General features: G+C 43.5%; 1 protein-coding gene across 7 annotated transcripts in view; it reads right to left on the bottom strand.

The window, feature by feature from the left end:
* Window positions 1-10,696: 10,696 nt before the first annotated feature.
* Window positions 10,697-25,334, bottom strand: part of nwd2 (NACHT and WD repeat domain containing 2) — a 124,033-nt gene continuing 109,395 nt past the window's right edge. For all 7 annotated transcript variants that reach the window (XM_043693346.2, XM_087987092.1, XM_087987108.1 and 4 more), the window contains 2 exons: window positions 22,181-22,770; window positions 10,697-14,773 (listed from right to left, as the gene is read on the bottom strand). In XM_043693346.2, the coding sequence (XP_043549281.1) occupies window positions 10,835-14,773; window positions 22,181-22,770 (4,529 nt within the window). In that variant the 3' untranslated portion in view covers window positions 10,697-10,834. The remainder of the gene's footprint in view (window positions 14,774-22,180; window positions 22,771-25,334) is intronic.

The following is a 25,334-nucleotide window of genomic DNA, read 5'->3' as shown; positions in this document are numbered from 1 at the left end:
GGCATGCGCTAATTAAGCAATACTCAGCATCTCTCCGGTCACCAACGTCCATTTAAACAAAAACAGCGCTTGGATGTCACATTACCCGGCACCGGCTAGTTTGTCCCGTCAGTATTGGCCGATGATCCTTCCAAAACATACCTTCTGTGTTAAAATAATTCTTGGAGACTTGGGCAAATTTGTATGGAGATAGAATATGCTAGACAGCACCCCTTGCTAATTTCAGTGAGGTCCGAGTGAGACTGCAGGCATAATTTTCAACTGGTCACAAATTTCCTGGTTGGAACCACACTGTAAGCCTAGTTATGAAACCAAATGTGGGTGTGTGCAAAGTTCCGTCTCATTGATACATATTTTGCAGATACAATGACACGTTTAAAAAGTGCACACCAAAGTGCTCTCCAATATTCCCTTAAGCTACTTTACTTCGATTTTTCTTAGCGACAACTTGCTTTCATTTTAATTTGCTATAACAGTCCCTCTTAGATCATACTTCTGATATAGAACATGTTGTGTGAGGGTTGTTTAATAAAAAATGTCTTTTGTATGGGTTACAAAGCTAATAGTCTGAGGAAGTGTTTTCTAAGTTAACTCCAATGTAAACAGCTGGCTGCATGCATGGAAATTACTCAACATTTAATATTTCTTTCTACTGACATTATCCAGGGTTATTGAAAGGTGGAGAAAAATATACTGCAGCAACATTTGAAGCATGCATATCCCAAAGGCTCTTTTAGATATTTTGAACCAACCAGTTTCTGTTAATATTACATCTATCTGGAGCGGGTGGGATTTAAACCTAGGCCTCCTAGTCCAGAGATGGGGGCCCTATTATCTTACCACATGAGTCCCTGGGCCCACATCAACCTGTGGGTAAATGGGTCATTAAGAAAGATCTAGAGAACCTGCATTAAGAACTCTCCCCTCCATGAGGTGTCACTTTAAGTCAACAGTATATGAAAGAGGTCAACTGGAGGCCAACCCTGATGGATGGGGTGGAGGCATTGTCACTTGGAAAGCAGTATTGATTTATTGTGCTGCTGATCACAGGAGGTAGGATAGCAGGAAGGTCAGGGAAATGAGAAGGTGGGGTCTGACAGAAGTGCTGCACTGAAAGGGAATTGGAGACTGGAAATAGGGCAAGGATGCGAGTGAGGGTAGGAAAGGATCATGGCCTTGTGGGGTGAAATGGTGGTGGGTCTGTTCTCAAAGATTTCTCAGACCGGTACCTGGATCCAGCGGGTAGATTGGAAAGCAGTTCCCTCCTGAATCCAACAAACGCTGACCTCGAAGAAGCTGTGAGGTTCCCTGTATATGGGGTGATCTGTCTGACAGCAATAATAATCAGTTGCAATCATATCATAATGATTAAAGTGCAATCTGTCTGCTTGGATTAGGCGAGTCAAACCTACCCCACATCACTTCCTTCCAAACTCCATCCTTTCCTATTGGCCTCAGCTAAAACTGGAAATGGATACATTATGAGTGGACTTTGTCAAGAAACAGTTTTAAATCTTACCCTTCTCATCTGACCAAACGCAAACCTGACCAGTTTTTAAAAGTTAAAAGTTACGCAAAGTGTGGAAAGGAAGGCCTTCCAGATTGGGAGGCTGTGACAGAACGGATTGGTGAATCCCATGGTAAAGCATATTGAACCCAACATTGGCCTGGTACCAAAAGACATCAGTTACTTGTAGGTCACTGAGCACCAGAAAAATGTGCCGTCAGTCGCCCAATTGCTGAAGTTGCTCACGGTGTCATACAGCACAGAAACAAACTCTTTGGTCCAACCAGTCCATGCCAAACATAATCCCAAACTAAACTAGTCCCACCTGCCTGCTCCTGGCCCATATCCCTCCAAACCTTTCCTGTTCATGTATCTATCCAAATGTCTTTTAATGTCGTAGTTGTACCCACATCCACCACTTCCTCAGGAAATCCACTCCACAAGCAAACCACCGTCTGTATAAAAACTTTGCATACTTTTTTAAAATCTGTCTCCTCTCACCTTAAAATATATGCCCCCTAGTCTTGAAATCTGCCATCCTAGGGAAAAGACATCTATCATTAGCTCTATCCATACCTATCATCATTTCACAAACTTCACACCATTCCACAAACCACCATCAGGCCGCCTCTCAACCCTCTGTGCTCCAGTTAAAAAACTCATGGTTTCCATTGATTGGGTTAGGAATTCACCATTTTAAGCATATTGTCTTTTTGTTTATAAAGTGAAATTGTTGGAAAAGCTAACCTCTTCTAAACTTAAAAGATGTCATTAATTTCTTAGACATACTAACATTGCTTTACTGCACAGTATTATGGGTGTATATTTGTTATTCTACTAGTGGAAGTTAGGTGGAGGAATAGTTTCTAACCCTGTTATTTATTTAATTTTTTTTGTACTCTGGTACCACTTTCACAATATTGGCAGAAAAGATGCAACACATTAAGAAGTCATGTTTTTATTTGGAATTAATAGTATCCTTCGCTTGCAGCTTAAAGTCTACAAACCAAGGATATCTCCAGGACACATAATTTTTACAGTGATGAAATGTACTGTCTAGTGTTAGAGCCACCATAATAACTGGGCACATCTAAACAGTTGTCAGTGTTCCTGTTGCTGATCCTTCCCTGAATGATACCTGCTGTGAATGAACAATAAGTGAGTACACAGTCAATCACAATTGTCATGTTTCTTTGCAGTCAGCAAGGTCACTTAAGACACACTACTGGTGTTGCCGTTGAAGAATAGACATAATTCAGTGGTGACAAAGTTCCTACTTGAATCAGTGACTTCAGGAGAACTAGACAGAAACTTTGAGGGTAGAGACGTGAATTGGAAAGAAACAGAACAAATATGCTCCTAAAAGTGAAAGTTTCTCAAAGGATAAGGCACCTCCAGAAACTACATTTTTTTGTCCTCCAGGATTCTAGAATGTGAAATCTAAGAGGGTGGTGATAATATTTAGGAATTTCTCAAACTGCAGTAGATTTTGGGATAATTGCCAGACCTAATTCCCATTTTCAGAGCAGCTTTGTCATACGGGTCAGTAAAAACTATTTTCTGATTTCAATTCCACACCATTCTGATGTGGATCTAGATCACTGTTCCCGGGTCAGAATTATGGAATTCATTTTCTAAGAGTTCTATGGGTGCACCTATCCCCCACTCCCTCCTTAACCACACACCTCCATCCCAACCCCAATCAGGAGATTTTAGAGGGAGGTTCAATAAGGTGGCACACTGCTGCCATCTCAAGGTAAATAGGATCGGCTAACAAGTGTTTGCCTCAGCAGTGAAACTGACATCCAACAAATAAATTTTTAAAATGTTCTAGTGCAGTCAGATAAACAGTCATATAGAATGGAACAAATTGCCATTTTGGGAGAAGACTAAGTGCCACTAGTCTGATTAGTATGAACCATTTTAGTTAATGGAGTGTTGCATGTGTCAACTCTAAAGTGAAACATCACAACAAGTCCTTGTCTTATAAAACAAGCAGAATGGATTTCTTTTTCGAGAAATTTCTGCGGCATGTGAAAAATGATTCATTTACCCATAAACTTCCATAGTTATAACTGAACAAAACCCACTTTTCTAATCCTGTTACGTAAACATTATCTGATCACACTAACAGAGGTGAGCAACAGCACCGAAAACTGGCAGCTCATTAACAAGATCTGAATGCAACCTTTGAGAGACATGCAGGAACTTTTCATCGAAAAGTAATATCCAACAGAATAAAAATAACTGGAACTATGTTCACAGTGGTAATGGATCCCTAGGCTTTTCATCACATCTGTGAAGGATTTAGCACAATATACACAAGGTACTTTATCTCCTTTACTTTGGAAGATATAACAGTGGAACACAAGGATGAAAACAAAATTGTAGACAGTGCCCAAGCTGAGTTGGTCTGTGCATCAGTGTCTAAGCCATGAGCACGCAATACGTCCCAAACAGGAAGGAACATTGCTGTGTTTCCCTGAAAACGTGACTATGGTTTGAACCTGCCAGAATGCTCCTACATACATAAGAACAGAAATTGTTGGATGCTTTTTGAACGTCCTAAGTATGAGCCAGAGTTTGACCACCATTTAACATGGTGGGATGTCTTTACACTGCAATGCGCTGGGCAAGTATTAAACCAATTCACAGCAACTTGACAGGAGATTTTGGATATAATGTAGTGGAACTCCATCACTTCAATAAGCAGATCGCAAGTGAGTAGGAACTCATGATTTAAGACCAAGCAGCAGCAGGGAGGAAGGTGCAACTATGACCAATGGGGCAGCAGCAACCTTAGGGCAAACTGGAAAAGCCCAGCCTTGGGGTACAGATACAGGAGCATGTGAGCAGCTCCTATGCTTAGAAGTGGTTACTCTAGTCAGTGTGTAACCTCAGAGGCTCAATTCCCTTCAAATATTAGAGAGCCAGGTTGTTGATGACTGTCCCTCTCCTGGGAGGTTGTCATTGATTTGTGAGTAATGATGGAGGGCAAACTGAGTCTCAATGCTCTGGTGACCTCTGATGCCAGAGACAATTAAGGTCACTGTGGTGCTGATCTTTGATGTTTCTGGTTCTGTCCAGCAGTTCACTTCCAAAATGTGTGGTATCTCGCTGTTGGTGGCTCATTGTAGCATCAAAGTGGTGCTCAATAGTTTGTTCAAAAGGGCCTATTATTTTGCACCACTTCATTCTGTCAAGCTGTGGGAGCCACTGAAGCTCAGCGTCATGTGTAGATTTCCTCTGATGTAGGCTTTCAACAGCATTCTACAGACCTGCCAGTGATCTTCATCAACAGGAAGAGCTTCTTCTTGATCAATGTACAACCTGTTTGCAAACATGGCATATGGATCCTTCGAGTACATGTGAATGGTTTCCAGGGAGCAAACTTAACATCAACTTAACTAGGATGTTCCCAGTTTTCTAACCCCCACATGCCTCAGGGATGGATAATGGGAGAAAAGTGCTCCCCACGGAAGAGATGGCTACTCAGGCCTCTGTCAGCTGTTTGTGGGGGTCTGCTATATGCTCACCAGGTTGTGAAACTGAATGTGTGAATGCATGTCCATTGATGTAAGAGTGATCTGTATGGGTGGAAGGTGAGGGGTCATGACGTGATCATGTAATCTCTGAGGACCCCTCCTCCTCCTGCATGATGCCCAATCTGCTGTCACAATCCTGTCCAGGAATCTTGCAGGGAAGATGACTAGTGCAGAAACCACAGCCCTAGAGATTGGGTTGCTGTCAGTTCCAGCAGGGTCAGCTCAAACCTGGTGGTGTTGGTGGGGTTGTAGGCAGTGCGAGGAGTTGGGTGTCAGGGGTAGGGGAGTCTTAATTGAGAGGGGTAAGTGGTGAGTCAGGGTGTTAACTTAATAGTTACCCAGGAGTTAGACCAGGTTTTTAACCTTCTAACTTTTTCTGAAGTGAGTGGCAACCTTCCAAATCCTCTGATTTTAATGGAATTTTTCACAAGTTCCAAGAAAAAGGCAATTGCCCATTGAAAATAATCTATTTCCCAGGCAATTTGTAAATTGCTTGGGAATTCCAATTACTGAACCTGGCATTTTGCATAGTCCTCACATATAACTCCATTCTTAGGATGCTCCAAAGACCCTCTGGTCTACGCCTAGTGTGGAACTTCTTGGGTCTAGCGCTGGACACACAAGCACTATATCACATACCTGCTAGAGGCTCTCTAATGCCAATCCATTAAACCACTCTAATATCTAAATTCCTCACTCACCAACTACAATGAAGTGCCAAACACCCAACTTGCTGCCCTGCCCACTCCAGTACTGCCTCATCCATAGGCTTAGGATGTCTGAGAAGGAGATACCGCCTCTGATCTTGGCCTTTTCTTTTACTTCTGTGGTTTGTCTTCTTCTGCAGTCATAACGAGGAACAACGTTTGTTGTCTTACAAAGACAAGCACTGTGCCTCAGTTGATAGAAGTCTAGATGTCCATCATATGATTGCCTACTGCATACAGCCTTGCTGCAGTCAGTGCCAGCAGATGAGCATATTGACCAACATATAGCGATGTCCTTGACCGAATCTGCTGATGCCTCTTCCCAATACGACCAACTTTGTGGGCATTTCCTCTCCACCAACTTCACCCATATATGTTACCGAGTGCCGGTCACTGAGAGAAGTGGAGTGTGGATGACTCATCTTGCATGAATGAATATGGTCATTCACCCATTTACAGTACTGCAGCCAGATTCTAGGAATAAACCAATGGCTGTTGACTTCCTCTGTAATCTGTTGTGGTTTACTTAGTCAGCTGGCCAGCCTCATCCTCCCTGTTCTAGGAAAGAGAAGCACTTGCCATGGCTGAGGAGAACCTGCAGCTAGACATAGCTGACTGTCAGAGCTACCTCAGACCTTCCTTCCGCCATTCTCTTAGCTGATTTCTAACAGGCCTTCAACTTGGCTGACAAATCTGCATGTGACAATAATGTAACAATTTCCCATAAATTTAGTCCCACCTTTGGTTTTTCTCTTTCTTCTGTGCTCTACATAAATGAACAGAAACCCATGCATTCTCTTGATATGGAGTAAATATTTTTTATAATTGGAATGCTTTTATGCCCAATGACATACATCTATTACATTTTTTGTTTCTTCTGATGGTTTCTACCCTCCAGTACCTCACCTAAGTCACCTTCATGCATGTGAAATGCTGAATGGGTGATTGCAAACATGGAGCATGTCAGTGCTGAGCCCAGTCAGATCTTCGTCTGGTGTCCACGTGTAAACCCAATTCTGGCTCTGTGAACTTGGGCTTACTCTCAGACATTGGAGAATGCAATAGCATTCATGTTCGGAGGGGGTCAGGGACCTGCTGTGGGTCAGTGATTGGGTGAAGTTGTTAGTGACTTGCTGACTTATGAATGTCGGTAACATGGGCTTGTTGCCAGCTTATGTGACTTTGGGAAGTCTGCATCTCCTGATGGCTGAGCAAGGACTGGTGATAAATTTAAAGGATGGCCACCACTTTGTTAGATTTAGAAATCGATTTGCAAGGCTTTCTGAAAAAGCTCAGCATTTTAAATCTGCAGCATCTGTTGCTCCTGCACGAAAAGACATTGCATTGTCCAGGGAGAAGATTCCTCTGGTCATTGGTCATGATCATTTGCTAACATTCAACTGAGTTTCGAGATGTTACAGTCCAGCTAGCCCATCCCGTCCAGCGCTCACAGAGATAGGACAGAGTGGATAATTCTCATGCTTTCACCGCCTTTCCCCTTCCTTGCTGGCAACCTCCTAAGTGGACTGCATACATTTTGGACTCACTAGCTCAGGTTCTGAATTTTGTACCTGACGCTCCAGCTCTCAGTGTCAGCTCAGCAAGTACTCAGTGAAAAAACTTCCATCTTCAATCCTGTGCCTGCAGGTCAATCACCTGCAAGCCCAAGTGACTCTCACAGTGAGTGAAGGAAGCCACATATAAGTCACTAGTTTTCACTAGGCAGGTTAGTGAAGGCACCAGAGGTCAACTAAATTGCAGATACAGGATTAAATCATATTCAAATTATAGGCAAGTAGGGAATTGAGTGTATCTATGAGTTTGATTAGATTACTTATAGTGTGGAAACAGGCCCTTCAGCCCAACAAGTCCACACCGAACCGCCGAAGTGCAACCCACCCTACATTTACCCCTTCAACTAACACTATGGGCAATTTAGCATGGCCAATTCACCTAACCTGCACATTTTTGGACTGTGGGAGGAAACTGGAGCACCCAGAGGAAACCCACGCAGACACGGGGAGAATGTGCAAACTCCACACACTCAGTCGCCTGAGGCGGGAATTGAACAGGGTCTCTGGTGCTGTGAGGCAGCAGTGCTAACCACAGTTTCCTGCCTTCAACATGAGGTTTCCTGGCACCAGCTCCTGCCGCCATCAAGGGGTGTAGGATTCCTAATGTCATGTGATCTGGCAGCAAACCCACATTACCTACATACACAAGTCAGCACTGCACTATCGACTTCACCCAAACATGGTCCCACAGGAGATCCCTGTTTCCTGCCATTGCCTTGACCCTTTGCAGTTTCCCTGCATATGGGATAGTTTGATGTGTGTCTCCCAGCTCAGTTCTCTGTGCCTGCTTCATTGAGCTTTAGCTCTGGGCTGTGAGAGCTGCAAACACTGTCTCTGGGTGATGCACTTGTGAAGGGACATTCCGCATCATTCTGAAGTGATGGAAAACCACAGCTGGGCTGAAAGTTGGTGCGAAGTAGTCCTGATCCAGGACTTGGGGAGGTGAAGGCTGGGGCTGACAAAGCAGTGCTTCCCCTCCTTGACAGTGTTTGCATTGAGGTCTCCTGAACCGGAGCTCTCTTCCACACTGTTGCTGCCTGGCTCACTATGTGCAGCCTGGAGAGAGCCTCTTCCAGAAGCTGGTGATTCCTGTTTGGGGACTGGGGTTACTGCTGTGGTGTCTAACACCCTCCCACCCCTACATATTGCCAGCTCTTCATCCAGACACTGCTCATGGCCTCCCATTCTGTCAAGGGCACTTCTTTGGCAGCATGGTGGCTGGAAAGGTTGCTGGCTAGCACATCAGTGATAGCAGAAAGCTATTCCACTGACAGCTCTAAGGCCCCAGTTTCCACTAGCACATCCCCCCCAGTGTCACTGGCCTTCTCAGTCCCCATCTCCTCTATGTCTGTAACACCACCCCCCATCAAACTTCTCCTGCATAGGTGACATCAGCAGTGGAGTGCGGTGGCCTTGGAGTTAACATCCACCTCGTCTGAAAGGTGTGGTAGATCCTTAATTTCTGCATTAACACAAGACAGACCCATTTTACATCTCTCCATTGACTTCAATAGAAATCAAATTTCAGAAATAGAAGTGGTGCAAGATATAAAATGGGATCTTTACTCTCGTCCAGATTTTCCTAATGCACAAGGTCAAGACCTAACCCAGTAAGTGTGATCCTGTAATGTCCTATAACTCCTCCTGTTAATCTTTGGATAATCAGGAAATATCTTCAGTATTTTTCTTGGATGATTGCTAGTGTTGGATCAGCCACGTAGAGTTGTTGGTGCTATTACTGTGTCACGGTTCAATGCTATAATACGACTGCACTTGTGAATGGTGCAGTGGAGGAGACACTCTCCTCAACAATATCCTACTGTTATTCTAAATTTGTGTTGGCTTCAATAGAAAACTTTTCTAAATATGTTTCCGTAATAGTTCATCAAATTTAAGCTGCATAAAAAATCCAGCTAGTGTAATTTAAAGTCTTCACATTTTTCTTTCTTACATAGACAGAAAGATCCCTGATCCAGAAATTGTAAGTTGTTTTCCAAGTATCTTTTTTAAAGGACTATCCTTTCCTATTTGAGGAAGTAATGAGCTTAAATGATTGACTGATTAAAGCAATGCTCCACTGAGTATATGAAGTCATATGCAGCTAGGCTGGTAGAGTATTATAAATAATAACACTGTCTTTTTTTTACTACCAGGTACACTGCATGCCACCTGAAGGGTAGAATCATATATCACTGCAACTGGCTTAGAGTTAGTGCATCTCTTAGATGTATTAAGACAAGTAATTGCTAACAGTCTTTATTTGATACAAACAGAAACTTGATGATAGAGATGCAATTATATGGGTAGAAAAGTCCCATTTACAAAGTCTATAGCTTTCATTGAAGTGTCTGTCTAGCCTTAAGGTGTCTATGATAGATTATCTAGTCCCCTAAAGAGTTCGGAACACAAGTGATGCTCTGTAGCTTAACTGGAGATACACAATGATGCTTGGGAAGTGTCTGCAATAGACTGCGACCATGTGATTATAACTGCAGTGATTTGCATTTTATAACCATCATTTTACTTAATACTTCAGAAGTTAAAAGCCTCAACAGCTTTGATGCAGCTTAATGTGCGTCACTGGAGAAAACATGAGAAAGTGCCCCTTTTAAAAGGTAATAGACCTGAATGGTCCAGAAATGGGGGAATCATGTCAGAATCTGGCTGAATTTGTGAATTACTAAATTGTGGCTGATCGTTCAACTTTTCCACGGTTTGGCTAATGAAATACTTATTTTATTTTTGAACCAAACTTCTGTGGAACAGTAGACAGTACAAGTTATACATCGTAGTACCTTATCCAGAAAGCACTTCAGGAATGATAAATAACGGCACTCCTAGTTTGTGAAAACTGATGTAATGCACTGTATTTCTCTACATACAGTATAACATCATTCACAGCACTTGACAGGTGATTGTGCTTGTATGTAAAAACGTGTCATTTCTTTGTTAAAAAGGAATGAAATCCAAGAGGTAAAGTCATCACTTTCATTAATACCTGATCAGATATCAATATGTTCTTTCATTTATTTTATCCATGTCCCATGGCATCTTCTCCTTGCTAAGAATTCAGGAAAATATGAGATTGTACTGTCCATTTAAAGCCCACCTAAAAATAAGTCATTTTGGCAAAATTTACATGGATATTTGAGCCGGTAGTAACATTGTTTAGTGAAAACTCCTTTAGACGTGAAACATTATGATAAGTAAGCAGATGTAAATAAATGAGCATGCTGAACACCAGCTACAGGAATCAAACAAAAGTTGGGAATAGTCACAAAACTAAATTAAAATAAACATGTGCAATGGAAGAAATAACTTTACCCCCTGAGATATTAGTCCCCTTGAAATAGCAAAGATCTATTTTAAAGTGACAAAACTGTTTAATACTCAAGAAGCATAAAAGAAATACCTTTGAGTGACTTTCAAAATGGCACTCAACATTAAAAAATATTTTTTCTGTATAAGGGACTCTTCTTGCACACACAAAAAATCCATGGCTTAGCTTTCTGCTGGAAAATTTTGACATTTATAGTCTATCTGTAATGTCGAACCTGTTTTGTCAGAGTAGTAAGGTTGTTTTTTGGTAGGCGCTGTCTCCAGTGTATCACTTGAATCAGAGACTGTAATTGGACTATCCCTGGCAAAGACTTCAGAAGACTCTCTCCATACGCAGTCAGCTGTATATTTGCACATAAAGTTTGCACGCTTAGGCCTGATTTGCTGAGACGTGCTATTAAAAATTTGACGGCTGTTTGAAGTGGCAATTTTAATTTTTAAGGCAGCATCAACGCGATCGACCACAGTGTAGGTCCCGATGCTGCCATCATCAAAACCCACAATAATGTTAAGGTGTCGCTGTGACAGACTCAGAAAAGCAGGCGTCTTGTAAAGTGAGCATGCTCCAATATTTTTACCATCGGCCAATCTGACAACTATTAAACTAGACACAGCCCCATTATCATTTTCTTCACTGTTGTTTCTGAAACAAATGTATACCAGGTAACGACCATCACGTGATAATTTCTGACGCCAGATGATTCCAGTGGCTGGGACAAGGCGCAGTTTTCCGTTGTTCAGATCCATAATGTTAATGTTGTCATCACCTCGGGACAAAATTCCCAGTTTCCCATTGGGAGATATCTGAAAATCTTCGAGGTTTTTCAGGAAATTATTAGGGAGCTGCACACGTCTGCACACGGCTTCCTCCGTCACACTCCAAACAAACAGTGTTTCAGTAGAAGTAATAAAAACCACATAGTCTGGAGAATCAGGGATGAGCTTGACATTTACAATGGTTGTACCATCATCACAGCAGAACTTTTTTGTTACACTTCCTGTCCACAAGCTTACAGCCAGCAGCTTGTTTTTTGAAACACCAATTACAAACGTGTTAGGATATGTGATAAATGCATTCTGCATGGGAACCAGAATATTGCAGACTTTGTGACCAGTGGACAGTCTCCACACTCGAGAGACACCTTGGTTACAGAGTGAGACTACAAACTGGTCATTGTGTGTAATCAGTAGTTGGGAGATCCGCTGCCCATTGATCCGAAAGATGTTGTCCCCAGTAACTGTGTTCCAGATGTATTGGGTGCCTTTGTCATCGGAAGTGACCATCAACTCTCCAGAGTATGTGAGAACACAGTTTTCCACAATACCGTCATGTTTAAACATAGCTTCAATGTATCCAGTACTGAAGCTCCATTTATGAACAAATTCAGAGCCATCCAATGTGTAGATTAGCTCACCTCTGCCTGGCAGGAGAATACTTTGAATTGCTTTGCCTGTTTTGTCAATGTTCGAGATTGCTGTTATTATGTCTATATCCCAGACAGAAAGGACACCACTGGTTGTCAAAGACAGTAACAAATTGTGTAGATTTGACTTGACCAACTTTACAATGGCCCCTGAGATTTCCTGCAAACTTGCCATACACTGTCCAGTGTCTCTCCGCCACACGAATATTGATGACATATGTTCCATGGAAGCAATAATTGAGTCACCATTTTTGGAGAGGACAGCTGATATGAAGCGCTCATTTCGTTTTGCTTTGAACTTCTCAGCCACTTTCCAGACATTAGTGTCCAACATTTCAATGCTGAATGTCTTACAAATGAGGATTGCACTTTGGTCTTCTGCCAGCTCTAAACTCACCACTTCATTATCCTTTCCCTGACAGTCAAAGTCCTCAATAAGTTGAGGGTTAGTAATTTCATCAATATTCCAGACGGACAAACTGCCTTCATTATCAATCATGACCATTTCTTGAGCTGCAGCCAGGATGAGAAGAGATTTCACATACCCACCAGACAGCTCAGACGTCACTGTTGAGAGCTTCTCACCACTTCCCAAGAGGAAAATGGTTGTAGTGTTCAGGTATTGCCCACAGAATGCATAAACTCCATCTGGAGAACTTTGGACACAAGTCACTTCATACCAGCAATGGAATTGGTAGAGTGGCCAGCCATATATTAAATCAATCACATGCACGTCTTTACTCCCTTGCAACCATGCGAGGGCATGGTTAATTGATAATGTGAAGCCACGAATAAAACAGTTACCCCCGCCTGCAATACAGTGCTTGGAGCCCTTGACTTCCACCTCTGATAATAGACATGAGTTATGATTGTCATATATCAACAATGTGTTTTTTGTTGTTGATACAACAAGATACTTTTCATCATGAGTAAGTTTCATCCCTAACACGGCTGAGTTTGCAGTTGTAATCTGGCGCTGAATTTGTTGTGATTCCACATCCCAGGTGGTAATTGAACCATTTTCCAGTGCAGCAATGATCACACTGGGGCTTAATGTAGGCAGCACCTCAATCACATGGATGTAGCTGGTTGTTAGTGGGAGTCTTTCAGGGCTATATGTCACATCCAGTGAGGAATGCAAAGGCACTATTGAGCAATACTTTGGGCCGTCCTTGTCGCACTCTAAAAGAAGATGTCTAAGCTTTGGTAAAGAGCTAACAACAGGTAGAAGCCTTTGTTGCAGCTCAGCAGACAGAGAGCCTGGGTTCCTTGAAACTTTCAATTTGATACCTCGCAGTGTCCTTCCCAGAAATTTCAGTTCTTTCTCCTGTGAATAATTGTAAGCAAGGTCTATGTCAGAAAGGACTTTGTCAAGGTGACCAATTTTGATCATGGTGTACAGCCAACTGAAATTCATAATGACACTGTACATCAGATCATCTGTCCTCCCACTTCTAGTCAGATGATGCAGTAGCTCAGTACTTTTCCTATGATTCACAAAAAAGATGTCGGGCTCTAATGAGTTACACTGGAAGACCCACGGCTGCTCAGGGGCTTGCCTGTCAAAAGTCTTTTCACCAATTTGTTTTTCATCATTAATGCTTTTATTGTTAATGTCCAGAGATTGGCTGTGACTTTGCTCAGGATGAAAAGACCTTGGTCTCCCACCAGCCCACACTCCTAAAAAGTAATCTGCCATGATGCTGTGCATTTCATGTATTTCTTCCTGATTCTGCAGGTACAGTTTCTGAGCAATCAGGTGAAGGTGGCGATTTGCCCACACTAGGAGTGTGACACTTCTCACCTGCCTCTCCATTAAGTAACCACGTAGCTCCTCTTTCAATCTTGAGATGAAGTAACACGGTAACCGCAGTGGATTCTGAAGTTTAGTGTTTGCTGTGATTTCACTTACAACATAATTATCAAGTGAAAGGACATCTTCCAGCTCCATTTCACTCAGTCCAGTTTTGGACATTGTGATGAAGCCAAGTGCTCTTGAGACCAGCCTAGGGCCACACTTATTTTCGAGGGACCAGAAAAGGTGCTCAATACTTTCATGCACTGTCACACAAAGGGAAGTGTCATCAACATCCTTGTGTGATCTCCATTGCTTGACCTCGTGGTAAATCAGATTAACAAACATAGGCAGAGTACATTTTGAGAGTGCTTCATTGACATAGATCTGCTGACCTGAAGTGACCTTTCTTTTCACTTGTAAAAGCTGATGTTTAAGAATTTGGCTGCAGATCTTCCTGTCACGTTGAGGCAGTTCAATGTAATTATCATTGTCCTGTATCAAGCACCTCAGTTTTTGCAGAATGCCATGCTTGTTTGGCAGAGTTGATAATATCACACGTACTGAACGAGGAAGGTGAATGGGGAGCCACCATAATTTGCGTGCCTCCTCACCATCTGAAAGCTGCTCCAGAGCATCAAAAATTAATACCAGTGGTCGATGAAATGAAGACTCGTTCAGAAGGTTGACGAATAATTCCCTCAGGTCTTGTACTTTTTGAGGATAATGGTGTATGAGGCATCGATAGTTAATGGCTAATTGTTCACAGAGACTTTGCAGCAGTGGTTTGAGCTCTGTACTTAACTCTGTTGTTCCCAAAAATCTCACTGTTATAACTGGTTCTGAATTGGGGCCCAGTTCCTCTTGAAGCCAAGAATGGGCCTGAAATATAAAATGACATTACAAGTTTTTAACAGACATTTGGCGACACATAAAATGGTTTAATGATTATTCTTATTATTGAAAATTTGCTCCTGGAGTATATACATTAATTTTGATTGAACTGCTGGATACAGATAAAAACTCCATCAGTGTTAATCACAAACCAAATAACAGTTATCATCATTTTTTAAATTATGGATTATTATTCCATTCTGATTAGTGCCAAGACACCAAGCAGAGGTTATCATCTCTTGATTACCTCATCTTTAAATACACTCTCTCTGGGATGTACCACAATCAAATTTTAAATGACTCTTTGAAAGATATTCTGAAATTTTGTACTTTGTTTTACACTTATGTTTTTAAAACCAAAAGAAAAGTCTCTGACATTAAAATTATTATTTGTAACGCAGAGTTCTGATTAGTGATTCTCTCATTCACTTAGAATGCTTTTTCCAACACTGTCATAAAAGTATGTCCACTTGAGCAATGCTGTATAAGGTTTGACAGTAGTCATTAACCAGTGTTTGGCAACGAGTACATCACTTGTTCGCAAGCACATGGCTTTCTGGCTTACCTTAATTTCCAAAATAAAAGCCTTATCAAAACTGCTTGTGAAGAACAGTACTATATTAACAAAAAAAAATCACACAGCTGCATCCATGAATAATCTTTTATTAGTTATTGAAAATATAATCTAACAATTACAATATCTTCTGTTCTTACCTGTGGAATAATGATCACCTGGACACAAAACATGGATGAAAATCTAATGGAAAGGATCTTACTGTGATGGAGCTCATGCAGTGTGACACAAAGCTGCACACAGAATTATTACAGCCGACGAACAAAAGGTTTTATGAAGTTCCTTTAAGAATGACAAAGAAGTAGAAGGGCTTAAGGAGTAGCAGTAAATAAGAGAAGGGTGTGAGGCAGGGAAATGAATGCACATTCCATTGTTAATTTTAAGGAAGAATGATTAAAAGTTGTTGAACGAAGATACGAAGAGATTCAGGAAAAAGTGAATGTATGAAATTAAATTATTGAACAGAAATGACCTGATTAAATGGTGGAACTGTGTCAAGTAGCTAAATAGTCTATTTTTGCACTCCTACATTCCTATTCTGAGATCAAGGGGAAAAAAAGCTGAAACATAAGATTATTTGAATCCTAAAGCGAGTTGGTTAAGAGTACCCTTTATTTGGTTGTAACAAGAAAATTAAGGTATCGAGTAAAATTAATAGCTGGCTGAAAAATATTACAGCATCCTATACTATTGCATCCAATCTCCTTAGAAACTTTCACATTTAGAAAGCAAAACAATCCACAACATGCTGCCAAATATCTTTCTTTGAATTTTAAATAAAATAATTGGGATACTGGCAATGGATATCCGCTTTTGAATATGGATTTGTAGAGTAGTGTAATGAAGTAACTTAGCAGTTAGTGACACCTGCCTTGTAAATTGTATTATTTTGTAACCAAAATCAATAAGAGAGTAAATCATCACTGACTGAGCCTAGATCCTGGGACATCAGCAAACCTATTGGCCTTTGGAATGTCAGCAGTCACCAGCTGAAATGTCTGAGACATTGTTATAGCTTTCTTCAGCTGCTTTGTATAATATTGTATACTGTGACACCATTTATCCTCAAGTACACCTGTAAACAGTATAAGGATCGGACTACATGCAGCTGTGCTAACCTATCTCTCTGATATATAATCAAATCTTAAGAATACCTCATGATTGTTGACAGCTAAACAATAAATGCTGTGGGCAAAACAATTCGTGTCTATGGTTACTAAAACAAAAGGATAACTTAAAGTGGAAAATATTGAAAAAATTCAGCAGGCCTAACAGCATTGGCAGAGAGAAACAAAAGTTAATATGTTAGGTCAATGACCTTTTCCCAGAACTGGAAATGGTTAGAGACATAGCAGATTTTAATCAACTACTGAGACAGAGAAAGAAGAAAGGTGACAAGAAAGAGTAATGGGAGGGTCTGTAATAGGCTGGAGGACAAGACAGATTAAATGGCCAAATGTTGATAATGATATATGGCAAATGGAGAGGTTAAAAAGGGTAAGTTGTAAGGATTATGTCTTTTTATTTTTGTGACTTTAGAAGCAGTGGACTGGAATGAAAAAGCATTATTTTTAAAAACAGGGTTCATAATTTCATAGCAAGGAATCTTATACCTATTGTAAACTCTTTTTTTGTGGCTGTGGGTTCCTTCAACATACAGACAATAAGCAGCCATAGTTTCCAAGTGAAGCTGATTAGTTCTCAGCTAACTGAGCAGTGTGGAAGTGGAAACAAGTTACAGAGACACAAACATGCAGAGAGAGAAAGACACAGAAGGATGTGCTGTTGTTTTCTCCAGAAGAGTCTGGTCTCTGCTGTAAAAGAAATCTTGGTTTAATTTGAAGAAAACCAGTTACCTTTTCTGCTGTGGACTGTGACTTCTGAATTGATAAATCAGAGACATTTTCCAAGTGAACCACAGGAGGCTTCCAGAGAAAGACAAGTGAACACTCAGGGCCTGACTAGTCGAACTAGGATCATCTCAACATTAGAATTGGGAAATAAAGACCACTGAACTAACCTTCCATTTTTTTCTACCTGTCAATAACCTATTTTTCGTGTTTGTTTGTGTGAGCATGTAAGGGGGAGCTTATGGGATGATTAGCGTTTTAATTAGTAGTGCTTTATGCCAATAGTTTTTATTTGTTTACCTAGAGTCTAATTACTTATGTTACAACATAGGGTAAACCCTCCTGCTTAATTTAAACTAGCAACACAGACAAGATTTATCCTGTGCAGTAATCTGTGAAAATTTGAGAGGCCAAGAACTATTTAAAGTAAAAATTAACAACTTCATTTCTTAAAGTATAACAGAGAATAATTAACTCATAACTAATTACACCTCCTTCCTCTAACCTATCTGTTACCTTCCCTTCTATAATACTAGTCCGATAAACTCCCAATTAAGATTTACAGGAAAATTCAAATTTTAAAACCAGTCAGTGGCCGAATCTTCTTGTTATCTTCATCGGTAGATTTGCTCTCCAGGTTGGTGTTGATGTTTTACTCTATGCAAACTCCTTCTCTAGATTGGTACCTCTCAGAAAGTTCTGACGAGCAGTCTACAGCTGTTGGTCTGGTGGTAGTTCTCCTCCCAACTGTTCAATTTTTCCCAGTCTTATACCCCAAAGCATCAGATTGTGTCATTGGTTTTTAAGATTGTCCATATACTCAATTCAAACTTGATTGGAATTTAGTATTTTATCGGGGTATAATTTAAACTGATTAGCTGAATTTGAAACTGTTTTGTTGTTTCCAGGCAACTAGGTACCCTGTAGCTGGAGCACATATTACATTGTGTCTTGTTGAGAACACTTGGTACTGTCACTGCTAGCTTTTACTCTTTCACAGGTATAATTCATTCACAATTTCATAACACTTACAATAAATAGTAATTTTTATTTTGTACAGAAACCTAATCTGTGCTTTCTAACAACTTTGGTTTGACAGTCAGGTAAACTGGGCTACTATGCATACTTAAAGAAAATTCACATTTGATATGATTCTTAGAGTAGCAGGCTCAATTTAAAGAGCACCACATCAGTTGATTGTAACAAAGTAAAGAATGAAAAGACTTGGTCTAGATTATGTGTAAACAGGACAAACAGAAAATTATCAACAAGTGCCATCAAGCCAAAAATAAAAAAAAATTATGGCTTGAAATTACTGACATCAATATTAAATCCAGACAGGTGCAAAATGCCTAATCAAAAGATAAATTACAATTCCCCAAGCCTACATATTTGTCAGATCACTTACATAGCTCCTTTGTCCTTTTCACCCTGGCACCCTACTTCCTTTTCCCATCATCCAGTAGCCTGGCACCATATGCCATCTGGCTCTTTTCTTGCCTTGATATTTCTTTAGCATTTGTTGCATTTGCAAATGTTTCCAGCTCTGATAAATGAATGGTCAGTGACATGAAATGTTATCACTTTAACTGGGATGAACATGACTAAAACCTATAGAATTTAAAGAAAATCATGGTGCAGATTTTCCAATGGTCAGATAGTTGTTATTCCAGTGTGGTTGGGAAATGTGCATGGGGATGCTGCAGAATTCCCATTGTCGCAGATTTTGACGGACTGCCTCTGCACATTGAACTTTCTACTGGGCAAATCCTCTCCACATGGACTCTTCCACAAATATCCAAAAATTCCATCAAATATTTTGGAGGGTTTAGATTAAATTAATTAAATAATTACTTAGGACATGGTCTAACTCTTGCGTAACAATCCAATTGATCCCGTTCTTACCTCACACATCCCCAAGTACTTATTTCATACATCCTGTAGGACTGAGTGGAAAATTTCCCATCCTCTAAAATATTGGACTAAAAATCTGGACTTTTCTCATATCTGAAATACTGGACAAAATCTTGAGCTCAGACTGCAAAAAATACAAACAGAGCCAGAATGATTTTCATCTGGGACTATTGTTCCAATTTATGCCTCCACTCTAAGAGAACAATGAACTAAAACCTAACACTCTGACCAGAAACTAACTTTAACCCCTTGGGCTACCCAACACAGACAGTTTGGAACCTCAGAGATACTGGGCATTCAACTTCAATCAAAATACATTCACACTCACCCTTGACGATCAGGAAGCTCGAGTGACCACAAAGAGAATACCAAAAACACAATGAACACAATGGCAACCCAGATTTGACAGAAGATAATGGGGCACACAGTCTATATAACAGCGAGCCCTGATCTTACCTGGGAGAGAGTCTTCCCAGCTTCTGCAGAAAAAGCTTCCCCCCAGGCTCCCAGCCCCAACAAGCAGCTTCCCCACAGGCTCCCAGCCCCAACAAGCAACTTCCCCACAGGCTCCCAGCCCCAACAAGCAACTTCCCCCCAGGCTCCCAGCCCCGACAAGCAACTACCCCCAGGCTCCCAGCCCCAACAAGCAACTTCCCCACAGGCTCCCAGCCCCAACTAGTAATTCCCCATAGGCTCCCAGCCCCAACAAGCAGCTTCCCCACAGGCTCTCAGCCCCAACAAGCAGCTTCCCCACAGGCTCCCAGCCCCAACAAGCAGCTTCCCCACAGGCTCCCAGCCCCAACAAGCAGCTTCCCCACAGGCTCCCAGCCCCAACAAGCAACTTCCCCCCAGGCTCCCAGCCCCAATAAGCAACTTCCCCCCAGGCTCCCAGCCCCGTCAAGCAACTTCCCCCCAGGCTCCCAGCCCCAACAAGCAACTTCCCCACAGGCTCCCAGCCCCAACTAGCAATTCCCCATAGGCTCCCAGCCCCAACAAGCAGCTTCCCCACAGGCTCCCAGCCCCAACAAGCAACTTCCCCACAGGCTCCCAGCCCCAACAAGCAGCTTCCCCACAGGCTCCCAGCCCCGTCAAGCAACTTCCCCTCAGGCTCCCAGCCCCAACAAGCAACTTCCCCACAGGCTCCCAGCCCCAACAAGCAACTTCCCCACAGGCTCCCAGCCCCAACAAGCAATTCCCCATAGGCTCCCAGCCCCAACAAGCAGCTTCCCCACAGGCTCCCAGCCCCAACAAGCAATTTCCCCCCAGGCTCCCAGCCCCGTCAAGCAACTTCCCCCCCAGGCTCCCAGCCCCAACAAGCAACTTCCCCACAGGCTCCCAGCCCCAACAAGCAACTTCCCCACAGGCTCCCAGCCCCAACTAGCAATTCCCCATAGGCTCCCAGCCCCAACAAGCAGCTTCCCCACAGGCTCCCAGCCCCAACAAGCAACTTCCCCACAGGCTCTCAGCCCCAACAAGCAGCTTCCCCACAGGCTCCCAGCCCCGTCAAGCAACTTCCCCCCAGGCTCCCAGCCCCAACAAGCAACTTCCCCACAGGCTCCCAGCCCCAACAAGCAACTTCCCCACAGGCTCCCAGCCCCAACAAGCAATTCCCCATAGGCTCCCAGCCCCAACAAGCAGCTACCCCACAGGCTCCCAGCCCCAACAAGCAACCTCCCCACAGGCTCCCAGCCCCAACAAGCAACTTCCCCACAGGCTCCCAGCCCCAACTAGCAACTTCCCCACAGGCTCCCAGCCCCAACGAGCAACTTCCCCACAGGCTCCCAGCCCCAACAAGCAGCTTCCCCACAGGCTCCCAGCCCCAACAAGCAACTTCCCCACAGGCTCCCAGCCCCAACAAGCAACTTCCCCACAGGCTCCCAGCCCCAACAAGCAGCTTCCCCAAAGGCTCCCAGCCCCAACAAGCAGCTTCCCCACAGGCTCCCAGCCCCAACAAGCAACTTCCCCACAGGCTCCCAGCCCCAACAAGCAGCATCCCCACAGGCTCCCATCCCCAACAAGCAACTTCCCCACAGGCTCCCAGCCCCAACAAGCAACTTCCCCACAGGCTCCCAGCCCCAACAAGCAGCTTCGGAACCAAGAACTGCAGAGGCCAAACAGAGAAGCTGAATCAGGAAGCCAACCAAGGGCATCATCGGAAGAAATTGGGGGAGGGGGGGGGGAAGCTAACCAAACAAGATTCAAACAGGAGCTTCCACACACAGGCCTGTTCCAAACCAGGAGAACCAACAACAAGAACCTCAATAGCTAGCTGTACTTTAAGACTGTTTTCCTCAGTGGTGAGCTGAAACTCTGAAGAGCCCAAAAGACTGACCTAACTAGCAGGGAGGGGAAGTCGGGTGGTGACAGTGCAAGGAACCCTAAGCCTGATTGAAGTTTGCGACTAAAACTGCTGTTTAGCTTCTAATAGTGTTTATTCTGTCTCTGATTTAATAGTGTCTTTAATTATTGCCCTCATTGTAACTGATTATATCAATTTCACCATCTACTACATTTGCCTTTATTTATGGTGTTATACTTAGCTTTTGTACTTCATAAACACAGAGATTCTTTTGCCCTGAAACACGTGTCTACTGCCTTCTCCATTTCACATTCCCTAAGTCCAGTATCAGAACCCGGCAGCTGGGGGTGACTTGAACCACCTGAATATCAGCAAATTTCTGATCACGAATCAGAAGTGTACAACCCCCAAGCACTCCTCTCTCAAACCACTCCATTCCCTGACCTTGACCCAACAATCACCGCGCTCTCTCCTGAGTCCTGATCCCCCCAGCCAGGCTCCGCACCAACCACTCACTCTTCCCTCACTCTAGACCCAACACTCCTCTTCCCAATGAGTGAAAAGATTCACACTATCCACTAGTCTGAGCTGATTTAAAAGTGATATGTGAACGTGGAACCTATTATGTTGACTCTCCAGACTATTTCACTGTTTGTTTTCTCTCAAGCCAACACAGACTAATTTTGTAAATGTAAATAGATTTTGACTGATTCAATAAAACCATCAAATATTAAAATACTTTGATAAACCACTTTTACCTGTTCAGCCACTTTTGCCAGTAGGAGTGTTTTGCCTGTGCATGGTCCACCGTAGACAACAAGTGGACTCATATGTCCTGCTTTACAAGGCAGTATATACTTGTGTATGAGGTTCAGAGCCTCACATTGGTACTGATAGAGAGAGGAGTACATTTTACAAAGGGACAAGTGCTGCAGAACCTCATCATAAAGTGCATCTGTTTCAATATCAAAGTTTTGTTGAACTGTAGACTGGATAATGTCAATCATATCATCGTAGAATTGTTTGCAAAGACCTTCAACGTAGTGATTCTCCACATCCTCTGAATATCCAAGTTTCATATTGCAGTGAGTAATCGATGTGTATACTCTCAAGTTGGATGAGGCAACAATCATAGGAATAAACTCATCCCTGAGCTTCTCAAGCTTTTCATTTGCAACTGGGTCTCTTATACGTTTCCCATTGACCTCGATAACATCTGTGTATCGGCTCATAGCTGGATTCTTCACATGGCGATCAATATGAGCAATTTTCCTGATGTAACACACGCACTTTCTTAGAAATGCTGGTGTTTGGTTTCCCAGGGCAAATTCAAACTCATCCTCGATTGCTTTAAGAAAAGAGAAGCCAAGATCAATATCTTTTGAGTAAACGGTTATAACAAGTAAATATATTTCAAGATTAGAGTGGTGCTGGAAAAGCACAGCAGGTCAGGCAGCATCCGAGGAGCAGGAACAATCGGCGTTTTGGGCAAAGGCCCTTCATCAGAAATGAGGCTGGGAGCCTCAAGAGTGGAGAGATAAATGGGAGGGGGTGGGGCTGGGCAGAAGATAGCTTAAAGTACAATAGGTGGATTGAGGTGGGGATAAAGGTGATAGGTTGGAAAGCATGGTGGAGTATTAGGTAGGAAGGAAGATTAACAGATGGGACAGGTCAGAAGGACAGTGCTGAGCTGGAAGGTTGGAACTGGGGTAAGGTGGGGGAAGGGGAAATGAGGAAACTGGTGAAGTCCACATGGATGCCATGGGCTTGAAGGGTCCCGAGGCAGAAGATGAGGCGTTCTTCCTCCAGACGTCGGGTGGTGAGGGAGCAGTGGTGGAGAAGGCCCAGGACCTCCATGTCCTCGGCAGAGTTTGGCCACAGCACAGTGGGGTTGATTGGTGCGGGTGTCCCTGAGATGTTCTCTGAAGCGCTCTGTGAGAAGGCGTCCGGTCTCCCCAATGTAGAGGAGACTGCATCGGGAGCAACGGATACAATAAATGACGTGTGGATGTGCAGGTGAAACTTTGATGGATGTGGAAGGTTCCTCTGGGGCCTTGGATGGAGGTGAGGGAGGAGGAGGTGTGGGCGCAAGTTTTGCAATTCCTGCGGTGGCAGGCGAAAGTGCCAGGAGGGGAGGGTGGGTTGTTAGGGGCGTGGACCTGACCAGGGAACAATCTTTACAGAAAGTGGAAAGGGGTGGGGAGGGAAATATATTCCTGCTGGAGGGGTCCATTTATCGGTGGCGGAAATGTTGGCAGATGATGCGGTTAATGCGGAGGTTGGTGGGAGGAAAGGTGAGGACAAGGGGGGTTCTGTCCTTCTTGTGGTTGGAGGGGTGGGGTTTGAGGGCGGAGGTGTGGGATGTGGATGAGATGCATTGGATGGCATCTTCAACCATGTGGGAGGGGAAATTGCGGTCTCTAAAGAAGGACACCATCTGGTGTGTTCTGTGGTGGAACTGGTCCTACTGGGAGCAGATGCAGCGGAGGCAGTGGAATTGGGAATATGGGATAGCAGGACCTTATCCCTCCTCACCGACCTATCACCTTTACCCCACCTCCATTTACCTATTGCACTTCTAGCTACCTTCTCCCCAACTCCACTCCCCTCCCATTTAACTCTCCAGTCCCAAGGCTCCCAGCCTCATTCCTGATGAAGGGCTTTTGCCCAAAACGTTGATTTATCCTGCTTCTCAGATGCTGCCTGACCTGCTGTGCTTTTCTAGCACCACTCTAATTTTGACTGTGATCTCCAACATCTGCATTACACACTTCCACCTAGTTGATTTTAACCTTACTGCGAATCCTCTTCCAAGGATGTCTACCTTGGAGAAGTTCTCCTCTCTCTGCAAGAATCTCAGTAAGTCTCTCTCTCTCTCACTGCAACCCCAGGTCATCTCCTCTGCCCTGAAGCTCTTCAACCATGTCCTGAAACAGACTCGCTACCACAGCCACATCTACTTCCTCAATGCCTGCCTTCGGAACCAATTGTTCCCACAAGGACTCCAAACACATTCGGACCAACATAGTTTGGATCTGAACAGGACAACGAGTGCAGATTATAAATCCAAAACCTCCAGCAACAGTTCTCATCCCGGATCCTCTGCTCCACACTTACAGCCATGCGCTGCCACCTAACCTCTCTACAGTCAGCTATGGCTCAACTGAGGGCCACATTCTCTCAGAACTGCAAAGGACCCCTACTGTATTATATCCCCAGAAGAATTCATACTCTCAACAAACAATATTTCTACACCATTTCTAACATCAAAAGCTGTAAGTACAACAAACTTTTATATTCCCACCTCAATAGTTAGCGCTCTTCGAACATTCCAGAAACTTCCCCCGGCCTCAGGAACTGCTCGGCCGCCATCGGCCACGAGGCTGTGCCAGCCACCATCACCACGGCGATTGATGATGTCATTTCCGTCCTCACCAACCGGTAGGTTGCAGCCATGGCTACACATGCCACCTCCGCGACTGCCAACCAGACAACAGCCACTGCAGCCGCCAGACAACCAACCACCGCCGTGATCGGCACTAGGTCCACCACCGCTGGGAACTAATGCAAGGCCCAACCGGAAACACACTTCTGCCCCCGCCCACCACCCGCCACCTTGTTGCCTTCACAGCCACTTCCGTCCTGCTCTGACATCACCAACGCCATGTGTTCCGTGACTTCCACCCCCTTCACTGCCGCTTCTCCAGCAACTTCCGCGCCCTATAATTGTACCCACTCCTTGAGTTTCGTCACTTCCGCCCATACATCATCAGTGACATCACGCGTACCGTGACTTCTGCCCTCACAGCTGCCATCGTCACTACCACTTCCGCCTCCAGTGATGCCACCCACCTGCGCACTGCCTACACGCACCCCCAGCCACCCCACAGATCCCACTGTCACCATCCCCGC

The sequence above is a fragment of the Chiloscyllium plagiosum genome, unplaced genomic scaffold, assembly GCF_037043375.1.
Source record: "Chiloscyllium plagiosum isolate Xiang-an unplaced genomic scaffold, Cpla_swu_hap1 HiC_scaffold_1, whole genome shotgun sequence".
NCBI classification, from domain to species: domain Eukaryota; kingdom Metazoa; phylum Chordata; class Chondrichthyes; order Orectolobiformes; family Hemiscylliidae; genus Chiloscyllium; species Chiloscyllium plagiosum.
The sequence above is the reverse complement of the archived record's forward strand: the minus strand, read 5'-3'. Positions and strand labels throughout refer to the sequence as shown.